This window comes from Manis pentadactyla, chromosome 6, assembly GCF_030020395.1.
Source record: "Manis pentadactyla isolate mManPen7 chromosome 6, mManPen7.hap1, whole genome shotgun sequence".
NCBI classification, from domain to species: domain Eukaryota; kingdom Metazoa; phylum Chordata; class Mammalia; order Pholidota; family Manidae; genus Manis; species Manis pentadactyla.
Genome location: NC_080024.1, coordinates 145,551,852 through 145,565,362, shown reverse-complemented (window position 1 = coordinate 145,565,362; position 13,511 = coordinate 145,551,852). Strand labels below are relative to the sequence as shown.

The window sequence follows — 13,511 nt, the reverse complement described above, 5'->3', positions numbered from 1 at the left end:
ATAATTAATGTCACAATTATAAATTGAATCACAATTATGAAGAGGCTTAGGAGTATAGTATAGGCAGAGTGAGACTGTCTGGTTTATTTATTTCATCAGCTTTTTTATCCTCATAGGCCTAGACTTCTAAAAGCACCTGGGACTATAAAAATACAGTGTTGGAGACCTTTGCTATTTTACCATCCCCTCAATTCCTGGTAGCATTTTACTGCACCCACACCTTTTGTAAAGGTGCTTACAATTATATAGTTTTTTGAAAATAGAAGACATGTAATTTTGTGAAAATATATCAGTGTTGTACAATGCCAAATACCCACTGCCCCCAAACAGCAACATACATATCCCTTTAGTTTCTGGCATTTTTCTCCCAAATCATACCTCCTCCTGTTACATAAATCTCAATCCATTTTTAAGTATTTTAAAATCAAGGGGTGCATTAATACCAAGTTCAGGGGTTGTTCAAGGCCTTTCTCTGTACATTATACAATTGACATTATTTATGAAGCTAAGTACTGTATTAGTACTAAGTACTAAGTATTCATGAAGATATACTTGAAAGTAAGTTCTACCCCATAAGCCATAATTACTTTGAGCACACCCTCCCTTAGTTGCTAGTCCTTTTTTTATGGTATTTTTCTTTTATTTTTACTTTAGGCTCTTTCAAAATAAATTATAGTGACATTTAAAAATCGTTCCAATATATTGCAGTATATACCTGTTTTTATGCGTTCTGCCAAAGTACCCTTTCCTTTTAAATTTAGTGAGTATTTTATTTGAGCATCACATCTTTCTCCTGTAAGGAATGTGACACCAAACACAGATCCCTACAGGACCCCCCAGTGTGTGCTTGGATGGAATCCATTTGACCCAAGTTTCTTTTCTGGCTTACCTGGGCCTGGTTTCCATTCCCCTTCTTCCAGAGTTGACTCACATTTTTTGAGTTTATGATGAAAGGGAGAAAGAATGATTCATCATTAGCTTTGGTCCCTAGCCTCATAAATTTTCTTCTCTTCACCTAACTAATCATCATCATTACTAATTATACTCCAGAAAGTAAACTGGAATGCAGTGCAGGCTGGCTTAATACAGAATAAATCAGTGTGTAAATCAGAGAGGCTGCCGTGGCTGAGCTTGGAAAATAGGAACTGTTTTTCCATCAGCTTTCGTGTTCAGCCTGTGTTGTAAGGCCTAGACTTACTTGGCTTGAGTTGGAAATCGAGCAGTATAATCTAATTTTAAGGGAGCTCAACACCAATTAAGTGAACATTGCTTGGAACGTAAATTCATGAATAAAATTGCATGTTGGTTTTGTTGAAAAATGATAGTGTGACAGGTCTTGGGGTGGGGCCAAAGAGAACACTTGCCTTCTGCCTCCCAAGCTGTTCAAGAGGGCAGTTTTCTCAGAGCCAGGAAGTGCCTCTGGGCAGGTCACACGCGGCACTGAGCAGTCCGGAGGAGTCCGGGTTGCTGGAAGGAGAGAGCTGGCCCCGGTGCTGCCTGAGTCCTTCGCTGCAGGCAGTCCATGAACTCTGCACTCTAGCCTCAGCCCCCACCTCCGTGGCCTGGTAGTGGGGACTGTTTACAGTCTGTGGTCCATGTCCTGTGCCTGGCTACACTCATCTCTCCTCTCCTGTGGGACCTGCTCCCCTGGCTGGGCCTATAGGAGGGTGCTTACAGGTTCTGTGATGAGAATTTTGTTTATTTAAGAGGCATCTGTATCAAAGACCTACATGTAAGAGCTAAAACTCTTAGAGACAGCATCTGTAAGGTCCTCTTGTATGAGAAAAAATCCTCTACCCCGTGTCACAGCTGGAGTACAGGAAACGTCCTGTAATTGGTTGCCTTTGTTCCTTTGCTCATGCTGGTTTCTGAACTTAAAAACAACCTGTCCCTTGACTTGACATGTCTAAATCCTCTCCAGGATCCAGATTTTTCACCGAGCTGTTCCTAATTCCTCCAGTTCCTGGATAGCATGTATCACTTTGTATTTATATTACAACTGCTTACCTGCCTGACTGTTTAAATCCCTTCAGGCTGAGTGTTTTTTATGGGCAAATGACAAGGTCTTGGTTACAAAGGACAAAAATAAAAATACCACAGTGCTTGGCACATGGTAGACATTCAGTGAGAATTTGAATGAAATCAATGAATGGAAAAGAAAATATATTTATTTGCTCATTCTTCACTAACTTTAAATTGCTTACAAGAAGGGTTTGGGTCTGATTCATCTTTATATCCTACAGTAACTAGCATTCTGCTTTGTGCATGATAGATATTCAATAGATGTTTCTTTTTAAAAATTTTTTTTCAGCTTTACTGAGGTGTGACAAATAAGATTGTAAGATTTTTTTTTAAGATTTTTTTTAATTAAGGTATCATTGATATACAATCTTATGAAGGTTTCGTGTGAGCAACATTGTAGTTATTATATTCACCCATATTATCAAGTCCCCCCCCAACACACACTCTATTATAGTCACTGTCCATCAGCATAGTAAGATTATGTGGAGTCACCGCTTGTTTTCTCTGTGCTATACTGCCTTCCCCGTGACCCCCCTACATTATGTGTGCTAATCATAATATCCCTTAATTCCCTTCTCCCTCCCTCCCCACCCACCCTCTGCACCCCATTCCCTTTGGTAACTGCTGGTCCCTTTTTGGAGTCTCTGAGTCTTCTACTGTTTTGCTCCTTCAGTTTTGCTTTGTTCTTATACTCCACAGATGAGTGAAATCATTTGGTACTTGTCTTTCTCCACCTGGCTTGTTTCACTGAGCATAATACCCTTTAGCTCCATCCGTGTTGTGCAAATGGCAGAATTTGTTTTCTTCTTATGGCTGAATAGTATTCCATTGTGTATATGTACCACCTCTTCTTTATCCATTCATCTACTGATGGACACTTAGGTTGCCTCTGTTTCTTGGCTATTTGTAAATAGTGCTGTGATAAACATAGGGGTGCATCTGTCTTTTTGAATTTGGGATCTTGTTTTCTTTGGGTAAATTCCTAAGAGTGGAATTCCTGGCTCAAATGGTATTTCTATTTTAGTTTTTTGAAGAACCTCCATATTGCTTTCCACAGTGGTCAAACTAATTTACATTCCCACCAACAGTGTAGGAGGGTTCCCCTTTCTCCGCATCCTTGCCAGCATTGTTGTTCCTTGTCTGTTGATTGGTGGCCATCCTAACTGGTGTGAGATGATATCTCATTGTAGGATTGTAAGATACTTTAAAGTATACATCATAGAGATTAGATATACATAATACCTGTGAAAGGATCCCTCTCCCATCTAGTTAATTAAAATGTCCATCACTTCACATATTTATCTTTTTATTTGATGAGAACATTTAAGTTCTACTCTTAAGCAAATTTCAGTTATTTAATAAAATTTCTTGAATTAGCTACTAGCTAAGTAGTTGATTATGATATGAGCTTTCTGAATTGTATATCACTGTTTTACTTTAAGTAATTTAAGTGCTCTTACTGTAGCTAAAATATTTTAAAATATGTTGCTTTTTTGATTGTCACTGCTTTTATCAGTGACTAATTTTTACTTTGAACTGAACTTTTTCTGCATTCTTTACTTTTTTAGCAAATTTTCTATCATTTGGAAGGGGGGGTGCATTCTTAATTTCACAGAGCAAGTTAGAAAGAAAAAGAAGGTTCATTTTTTATGAAAAATGTGAAAGAGCTTTTTCTCATTAGCTCCTGCCTCTGGTTATAGGAGGGGTTCCAGGACTAGCAATTATTTTTACAGTTTTCCATCCAGAGACACATAATTTGGATTCTTTCAGTAGCAAACAGTCAGGCAGCCTTTATTGAAACATTGCTGGAGCACTAGGGGGTTCCTCAAAGCCCAGTTAAGTTGAACTAAGTAAGTTATTCTCCCTCCTGGCTGCCTGCCAGTCTGTCCAACAACCTTTCACTATATACTGTGTTATGACCAGTGAACTAATAGTGTTTGCTTGTAGTCACGTTGCTCAATGCAAGCCTAAATAATGAGACTGAAGTACTGACTGAAAAATCCTACGTGCTTTGTGACCCCTACATCCGAAATTCCCTGATGTTGCTGGTTTTTTTGTTGTTTTGTTTGGTTGTGTTGTCTCTTTTTAAACCAGTTGACAAGAATTACCTTGGTTCAAACAATTGGGTGGAAAAGATAACAGATGCCCGAGTGTGGTTCTTTGGCAGCATCACTTTAACTACCTGTGAGAGGGCAGCAGTCCTAACCCATATAATATAGTTAAATGGAGTACCTAGATTTGAGGAGTTGCCTGGATCTGGCAAAGAATACTTACAGGTAGGTAGGCAGAGTCAGGAAAAGAAGACCGGAGGATCTAAGGGAAGAAATTTACTTTTAGGAAATGCTACAAACTTACTGGAAGCCAGAGAATTTTTCCAGGGTATTTTAGAAGAAGAATGCAGGGGCCACTGAAATATACAAACCAGAAAAAATGGATTCCCTCTTTATGAAATACGGGGCATCATATGCCAGCAGAGAGGTATTCGTTCTTTAGAAATGAGCCACATATTCGCCATGAGAAGCCATCCGAGACAACTCATGTACCTTCCACTGGGCTTTGTGGGCAGGAATCCTGGAGTCTCGTGGGTGGGAGATTTTTACAATTTTGACCCAGTGTCAAGACTTTGGAGCCGTGATACAAATCCATCAGATGTGCTGACATCTCAGCTTGTTGGAAATAATTCAGTTTGTTTGCATTTTTGTCTCCTTCAGAAATGAACACACCTGAGGGTGCTAGCTGCCCGTGAGCTCCCCAGCACCTCACGACGTTGGGAAGGCGCCAAGAAGGAAGGTGTGGGGCTGGATTGGTGGGCTCTCAGAGCAAGCCGCTTCCCCTTGGCCTCGGCCTTCCTGCTCTCAGTCTGCAATGGAGACCCTCTCCCAAGATTCTCTGCTGGAATGTCAGATCTGTTTCAATTATTACAGCCCCCGGCGCAGGCCCAAGTTGCTGGACTGCAAACACACCTGCTGCTCAGTGTGCCTCCAGCAGATGAGGACAAGCCAGAAGGACGTGAGGTGCCCTTGGTGCCGGGGCATCACCAAGCTGCCCCCGGGCTTCTCCGTGTCGCAGCTCCCCGATGACCCTGAGGTCCTTGCCGTCATCGCCATCCCGCATGCCTCCGAGCACACCCCAGTCTTCATCAAACTCCCCAGCAATGGGTGCTACATGCTGCCCCTGCCCATCTCCAAGGAGCGAGCGCTGCTGCCAGGAGACCTGGGCTGCCGCCTGCTGCCGGGGAGCCAGCAGAAGTCCGTCACCGTGGTGACCATCCCTGCAGAGCAGCAGCCTCTGCACGGCGGGGCTCCCCCGGAGGTGCTGGAGCAGGAGCAGGACAGGCGGGGCGTGGTGAAGAGCTCCACCTGGTCCGGGGTGTGCACTGTGATCTTGGTGGCCTGTGTTCTGGTCTTCCTCCTCGGCATCGTGCTGCACAACATGTCTTGCATCTCCAAGCGCTTCACTGTGATCTCCTGCGGCTGAAGAGGGCCGCAGGGAAGGCTTGTGCAGGTGCCGACTAGGGGTTGAGTAGGTGTTGGTGAGGCATCACAGTGAGGAGGTGGAGGGCGATGTGGATCGTTTGGGGCCGCGCCCTGGCCTCTGACCTGCCCCTTGATTAATGGAAGACAGGGCAGACGGAAGGTATCAACACCATACCGGGCAGTCCGATCTGAGCGTTGATGGCAACAGCTTCGAAGACGATTGCATGCATCCTCATAATCACTTATTAAATGGACTGTAATTTATGATTTTCCCAAATCATGTTACGAGATAGACATATTCTACCTAGATGTTAAACTGTGCAAGTGCATACAATGTGACCTCCTCTAAATGTGGTAGATTAAAACAAAGATGCTGTGTATACAAGTAGAATTAAACCTGAGAATCTGTGTAAAAATTCAGCAATGACATGTAGTCCTGGTTTCTTTCCTTTTTTAAAATGAAACCTAGTCTTCATTCAGTTGCTAATAAGACTTTGTATACTTTAAGGATGGCACCCAGATTAAAGTAAGTTAAGCAGATGGTCTGTTTTTTTGAAGAAAATATTTGAACAAACGTTTCCAATGTGTTGTGCTTTGTCATGAACCTTCATTTTTCTTCCCTTGTAATTAGAGCTTGCTACATGTTTATTAAACTGAAAGCCCAACAGGGGAGCAATAAACTGAGTAATAGTGAGAAATGCATAATCCCACAGGAACCCTATATGCCAATTTTTCTCAAGCCATCTCACAAAATAAGAATTTTAAATGTAAATATCGTGTATTTGTGTGTGAGTGTGTGTGTGAGAGAGAGAGAGAGAGATTTGATATGCCTCAGGTTTTGAATCTCCTGAAGAATCCTGAGAGTAAGACTTTGTGAGCCTGAATCAGTCCAGGGTCTGCAATGTCGGCCACTGGGTCCCACTCTGAATCGTCACATACTTGTTGCTTCCCACGTGCACTTCTCTTCTGTATACTCAAGTCTTGTATTCTGTGAGGCACAAATGGAGAACAACAGAAAGTTCTTTTTTCTCCCAGTTTTGAGATATTATAGTAGACACGAGTGTTGTTAATTGGTGACAAACCTGGTTTGGCATTTTAGTAGACAGTCCATGGTTGTGTTTTGAAAGCTACTCTTCTTTGAGAATTAAACCATTTAGAATTCCAATTTCCTTTTGTTGGTATAACTGAGAAAATCTCTTGAATTTCAAAATACATTTTTATTGAGAAAAGTTGCAAAGTAAACAAACAGCTCTCACCCCCAACTTCAGTGGACCAGCTCATTATAAATTCTTAAATATTCTTAAATGTGGAAAGGTCTAGATACTCATGAAGATCTGATGGTATTAAATGAGAAATTCCTGTGCCGGGATGTGTGTGCATTTAGAAATGGCTTGTGAGCTTTACAGTCCTCTTCTAATTACTTTTATGGAATTCATGAAGCAAGTGTATTTGAAAGCTCAAAGTAGAAATTAGGTTAAAATGCCATTTTATCGTGTAAGCCATTGGGCATTATACAACAAATAATCTAGGATTTATTTGGTATTAATAATTTAGGTATCATATTATCTGAATACTATCCTCTATTATGTAACATAATATACTGTTGGGTTAGTGTCAATTTCTCAACTCTCCAGGCTGCCGTAATGCATGTCTGACCTAATTTCTACTCCTCCTGGGGAAAAAGAAAAGAAAAACCCACAGGGAAATGTTACATTAAAAATGCTGCATTTCAAATGGACTTTACCCTTGCAATTTTAAGCCATGCCGTATTCAAATCAATTTTGTGAATGATATCTGAGTACATTTTTGTATAGTATGAAATGACCGGCCCCATAGTGCAGTTTGCAATAGAGTTCAATGTGTTAAGTAGGTTATTTATATAGACACTAATGTGTATGATAATACAGCGCCCTGTGTTTCTTAGTGCAAAGCTGTAGAGTGACAATACCCACATAACTTGTACTTAAAAGCAGTCCCATGCTAGAGCTGCAGGAGAGCAGTGTAAAATTAATCAACTCTTTGATAGATTCCTAACTTTACAATTTAAGCTAATGATAACAACCAAAACCAGAATTTTTTGCGGGAGTTTTCCTGATGGAAGAAACACTTCCCTTAAGTGGACTCTGCCTGCAGTCATTTTTGTATCTGCTTGTTAGGGTGTGCATTTGTGTGTATGTGTGTGATGTCTCAGCCTGCCAGCTGGAATTTTTATAGCCGTAATAATTTCATGTTACTTGGCATCCATTGCTCTGGCCTCTTCTGGCATTTATCCATGACACTAACAACTCATCTACACCAATGGACCAAAGTCCAGTAACGCAATCGACCAGCATTCACAGTTGCACTGAATGAAGAAGAACCACAACTGAAAGCACAGAAAGAGCTGAAAGTGACCTCTGATGGCTCCATTTTGCAGATGGGCCCATTGAGGCCCACAGAGGTACACGGCAGGTTGTCATTCTGCAGCAAAAGGGAGAAGTTTGCACTGTAGTTTCTTCTTGCTCCTGTCCATGCCTGTTGTGTCTCTGTTGGGCTGTGATCTTTTTCAGGATGGATGACTATTCCTTGTTGACTTAACTATTGCTTTAAGTTTGGGAGATTTTTTAATAGATTTATGTATTCATTTTAGTTAGCATCTACCTCTTTGGGAAATGAAAGGAGGATTGATTGAGGGATGAGTATAGACATTCAAAGAAAACCATGTGATTTGAATTTTTTGAATTGCAAACTATTGGTTCCCCCCTCCTGCCCTTGTATGTAAAGGACAATGATGCTGTGTAAATAGTAGACTATAAGAAGCATGAAATTTCATCTCTATTAATGATCTTGACCTAAGCAAGAGAATGCTTAATATGTTAAGTAGAGCCAAGTATGCTATCAAAAAGCATTCATTGTCTTTGGAAAATTTTTGTATAATGATCTGGGATATAAGTTATGATGAAAAAGCAAATCAGTTCTCACTTCTAGTCATACTTTATGACCAGAAAGCTATAAGGTATTTTCTTTAACAATATAACTAAGTGTCATCTTGTGCATGGCATAAGAGTGACCTAACCTCCCTTGAAGGTTAAACCAGGTGCTGGTGCATGCAGCCCTTGGGATCTCCTAGACTGGCACTGTTCAGTAGTACTTTCTGTGACGATGAAAGTGTTCTATAACTTATGTCCAGTGTAGTAGCCACTAGCCACATTGGCTATTGGGCAATTGAAATGGGGTTGGCATGAATGAGCAACTGGGTTTTGTATTTAATTTTAAGTTATTTAAATGTAGTCACAGGTAGTGGCTACTGCACTGAACAGTAAGTTCTGGATGGTGGTACAATGCGATCTTGCCTTGAAGTGTTAATGAAGTAACACAGTAAGGCTAAGAAGACAATTTGTGGTTCAGTAACATGCAGTTGTCTAACAAAAAAAAATCCTTTCTGGGCTTAAAAAGTATATGACCTCAAGTTATGACAGGAAAAATTCATTGATTGCCTTTTGGGGTTATAACTTAGCTACTTTGGGCCAAGGAATGATCACTGAAGCTTAAAGAGTGCTTTATGAAGACCCTTTTCTGGGGTCATTAGCTGCATGTGAATCTGTTGTCCATAAGTAGTGGTTAGACAGTAGCTGTAAAATGTTTGACTTGCAAACTATGCATGACCTGTATGGTGAAATTGTGTTTAGGGTCTTATGGCCAAAAAGTAAATGTTACAGGAAAAAAAAAATTCTAGTGAATTTCCTCTTCCAACATCTTACCCCCACACTTCATTGCTGCATTAGTAAGGTGTGAAATATAAGAGCAAGCATGTTCTGCAGTGTTCATGGAGTGTTTTTGTTTGCCCTTGAAGTCTGCCAGTTTGTCACTGTATTTGCTGTAATACGTAAGTGTCATTTTTCAGATGCCAGACTAAAATGTAGGTACTATTTTTAGGGTGAGATTTGACATTGTGTTACTCTTGTTTGGTTTTTGATTTTTAGTTACCACTGAAAGAATTGAAGATTTGTAGCCTTGAACAAAGGCACTTTCTGTTTACCTTAAAAAACATTGCCCATGAAATTTAAAGACTTGAGGGTTATTAAGGTTAGTAAAATTGCTTTTTTAAGTGAGTAAAGGGAAGCAGAAAATTCAGTTTGAGATATATTTCCATAGAAAAGATCAGATTTCTCCTGCTAGTGTAGTATTGATTCCAGTCTGATTTTGATTTGAAGACTTCCTGTCACTTTATTTGAAAACAGTGTCAAAACTGGTTAGTCTGCTTTTTATTGTTTCCAAATATAATGTAAATATTGCATTTGCTTCAATGTAGCAGAATTGGGTTGACTGTTTTTCTCTCGAGCTCATCAATGGCTATGACTGTTCTTTTTAACTTGTCTTTAAAAATTCATTGAAAAATTATTGAAAAATGAAATGGAAGTTTCTCTTGAGAGTTAAGAGAAAGTTTGAGGTCCAATGGTTCTTGTTATAAGAGGAGTGATATTGAAAAGGTTTGAATTTCTGTCTTTCCTTAGAAAAATGGTGCCGCCAGCCAGTCAGCATTTTGTTTCCACACAGAAGTGCCATTAGTCAGTTCATCTGTCATCCTTGACCTAGAAGAAGCTGTTCCTTGCCATTTCCATCATTCTCAGTAAAATGTCATCCACAAGGTAATCCTTAACAAAACAAACTCCAAAGTAATGAGATAGTCAAGATAATTCAGTAACTGTTTTGAAAGTAGCAGTCTATTTCAAAAGCAAGATCATTGGTTGCTGAATTTTGTTAAATATGAAACACCTCTAGGAAACTAAGTGGAGATTCAAGCCATTGATTTCTTCTGACAGTGATTCACTATATATAGGTATATATATCTGTACATATAGGTATAAGCATACATGTAGACACACACATGACTTAGCTGTAATAATGAAAACTTAAAGAGTTTTTAGTCTAATTTGTGGGTTACATAATGTTGAATTTAGATGTTAATTTTTTTAACAAATGCTATAGGCTGCATACATCATATCATACCAGCCACCTTTGAGAATGTCTGTATAAGTAAACTGAGACCTTTCAAATATATGAAGAGGTGGGTTCTGCTGTACATTTTATGGGAAAGCCATTAATGATTGAAGCATATAAGCAGATGGGGCATTTGATTTCCATCTTCCAAATGGCTTATTTTTTGGTTCTGCTCAAGTGGTCATGGGTAGAGTAGCATTATTGCTGAACTCCCGCAATATGGCTCCAATTTCTCGGCACCAGTTTCCTTGCACAGTTGGGCCACTGTTTTTTGTTTTCTTCTGTTCTATTCAGGATTCACTGCCTGGGATATCCCACTATGTATATCTCAACTTAAGATGTAGTGGTGCTTGAAAACATCTCATTAGCTGTACTTTTTATTCTAAGGTTTTTGATACTATTCATATTACAATCTTTTTAGGGACAATAGTAATATTTGGGGCAAAGTACAGAGGAGTCTCTTAAAAAGTCTGCAACAGCATGTGTTTTCTCTGTTCTTCTGGGGGTGTTCCCTTATAGCTAGCTGTTCCTGTTCTTCTAGAACATGGCCCTAAATTCATCACCATAGGATATAGTTAAGAATCCAGAATTAGAGGGTTGGATATGATGGTGGAAAAGGAACAGGGACTCTAAGAAATAGGAAATAGATGAGGCAAATGCCTCTTAAAGGGGAGCAAGCTGCTATCTATGTCATCTCATTTTAAGTGATGAGAGAATAGAGTGGCTGGTATCTCACACTGCGCTTCCGAAAATTCCTGGTCAGATTTTCCTGGCTGAGAGACGGCCCAACTATTAACTAGATGCTGTGTGGGAGGGGTGACGGCATGTCCCTGGGTCTACAGCAGAAGATCGGCAGATCTGCCCAGAGAATGAGAAAACACTTGCAAAAAGGGAGAGAAATCCACAATGGGATTATGGCCACAAAACAAAATATATCACGGAGCTGAAGGTCAGTCATGTTAGAAAACAGCTTAGGGCAACTAGGAGTAACTTAGCCAAGCCCAATGTGTCATCAAAGGGGGAAGCCTACCAAACTCAAAGCAGGATGTTTAAGTTGAAGGCATATAGGAGTATTGTCAGCTGATGGGAGGCCCCCAAAAGGCCCCACTGTGTTGTCAACACACTAGACAATTCAGAGCCTGCTCTCGAGCTGGTTGCTGAGTCGTGACAGAGTCTGACAACACCCTCTTGGCCGTGCAGCACAACGCCTGTGCTTGTGGGTGTTTGCTAACTGGACGAGGTGAATACCATGGGGAAGACTCATTCAAGAATAGTTTGCTTTCTATCCCGGTGGTTGTCATTTATTACATTTATTTATTCCACCACTTGCTCCTGTCTTTTCTCCTTGACAGTTGCAGGTGGGGAGGCTGGCTTCCCCTTGGGAAGGGTACAAACTCCAACAGAAGGCGTGCAGCCGCTGCCTGGAGTTCCTGCCATTGCTACGGCCCCGCTGGTGGTTGCCTGACGCTCTTAATAACTAATACTCCAGTCAAATGGCTAGATTGATGCTGCTCAGAGACTGTGAACTCAAGTCCTTGACATGTTTCATTTACAATTATGTGGATTATTTATTTTAGGAGCTTTTCTTTTAACGGGCCAGATAGCCCTACTGATAAATGAGCTGTTGGGCTCTGTAGAAAATATTGTCCTAATATTGCCCAATATTGACCTTGTAAGGGGGATGGATATCAAGCTGCTGTTTATAAATTTGAATGTCTTAAAAAAGCGTTCTTGCTTGCTCTCTCTGTTGTAGATGGTGTCTTAGCAAGTCCTGAGTTTTTCCAATGAACCCAATTTTAATATATGGTATTTTTGTATGCCAAACTGGTGTCTTGTCCTTTGTATCTGTGGTAATGTTGATTTTATGACTACTGTTAAAACACATTTGCTATGATTAAAATTCATGAAACAATTTCAAGTAGACTCATGTTGGTTTTTCTTTTTTCCCACCCCACAAAGAGAAAAAGATTGACTGAACATTTCCTCGTCAGCCACTCTAAGAATTTTAATAGACTTGGGTCATAAAGCAAGAAGGAGCTCCCGAGCCCCATAGTTCAAGTGGAGGTGACCTTCAAGTCATTCTTCTGGCTCCTCTGAGAAGCCAAAGTGTGCATTCGTAATGAGTAAGGCCAAGCGTGCTTCCTGTGAGTTGGGTCTTTGTGGCTTCTGGTGGCCCTGCCTTTACCCTCCACTGTTTGGTGGACCATCTTGTCGCATGTGCAACAGCTTCACACCCAGGCTCCTGCGCAGTGAGAGGCGGTGCGGCCTGCCTCTCACTTCCGAGTGTGCAAAGTATCCTTCAGTGAACGTTTTCTTCAGTGGGACAGAGGGCGTTTGGAGGGCTTTTTTAATGAAAGCATCCTGTCTTTCAATAACTCAGGATCACGTCAACGAATTTCAGTTCAGTGAGCACGCGGCCTAATCCTAATTAAGGGCTTGTCAATGATCCAATGAGCAGGATACCAGTGTGCGCATGACCCGGCTCTCTGGAAAATTAACCCTCTCCAGAGTTTTAAAAGTGAAAGATTACTGTGACTCAGTATCTACTTCTTGGACCAAAAAGCAAGTGTTGTATTAGGGTGTCCAGATTGTTGAAAGGGTGAAATTGAAATTCAGTTTATTTTTAAAATCTCTGGCAGGGATTTCCCTGGTCTTGAGTAGTGTGTGTGTGTTGGGGTAAGGAAGGATGCCCTTGTTAGAGGGGCTGCTCATTCCTGAGCTTTTCTATCAGCTAACAATGGAGCTGACTGGAAGAAGACAGAAGGGCACCAAGGCGTTTAAGTGCCTTAGTTTCTCCAGGTCTCAGCTCCTCCATGCCAGACTGGATTGTAGCTATAATCTTATCTAGTGGCTTCTCTGTAGACTTCATGGGAACCAGGGCTAAGGAGAGGGGATTATGAATGAGCCCTACATGCACATCTGGCCTGGGGATACCCACATTGGCTACTGTTAAGATGAGACTCTATTTGGGTAGCACAGGTTTTCTGCCTCTGGGTGTAGGGCTGGCAGCAGGGTGTGAAGCAATGTCAGCTC

The 13,511-nt window shown here is 40.9% G+C and overlaps 1 protein-coding gene across 2 annotated transcripts in view; it reads left to right on the top strand.

Annotated features, from left to right (window-relative positions):
- Positions 1–12,396, top strand: part of RNF152 (ring finger protein 152) — a 66,032-nt gene extending 53,636 nt beyond the window's left edge. For both annotated transcript variants that reach the window (XM_036876712.2, XM_036876711.2), the window contains one exon: positions 4,734–12,396. In XM_036876712.2, coding sequence (XP_036732607.1) covers positions 4,888–5,499 — 612 coding nt within the window. In that variant the 5' untranslated portion in view covers positions 4,734–4,887 and the 3' untranslated portion in view covers positions 5,500–12,396. The remainder of the gene's footprint in view (positions 1–4,733) is intronic.
- Positions 12,397–13,511: the final 1,115 nt, after the last annotated feature.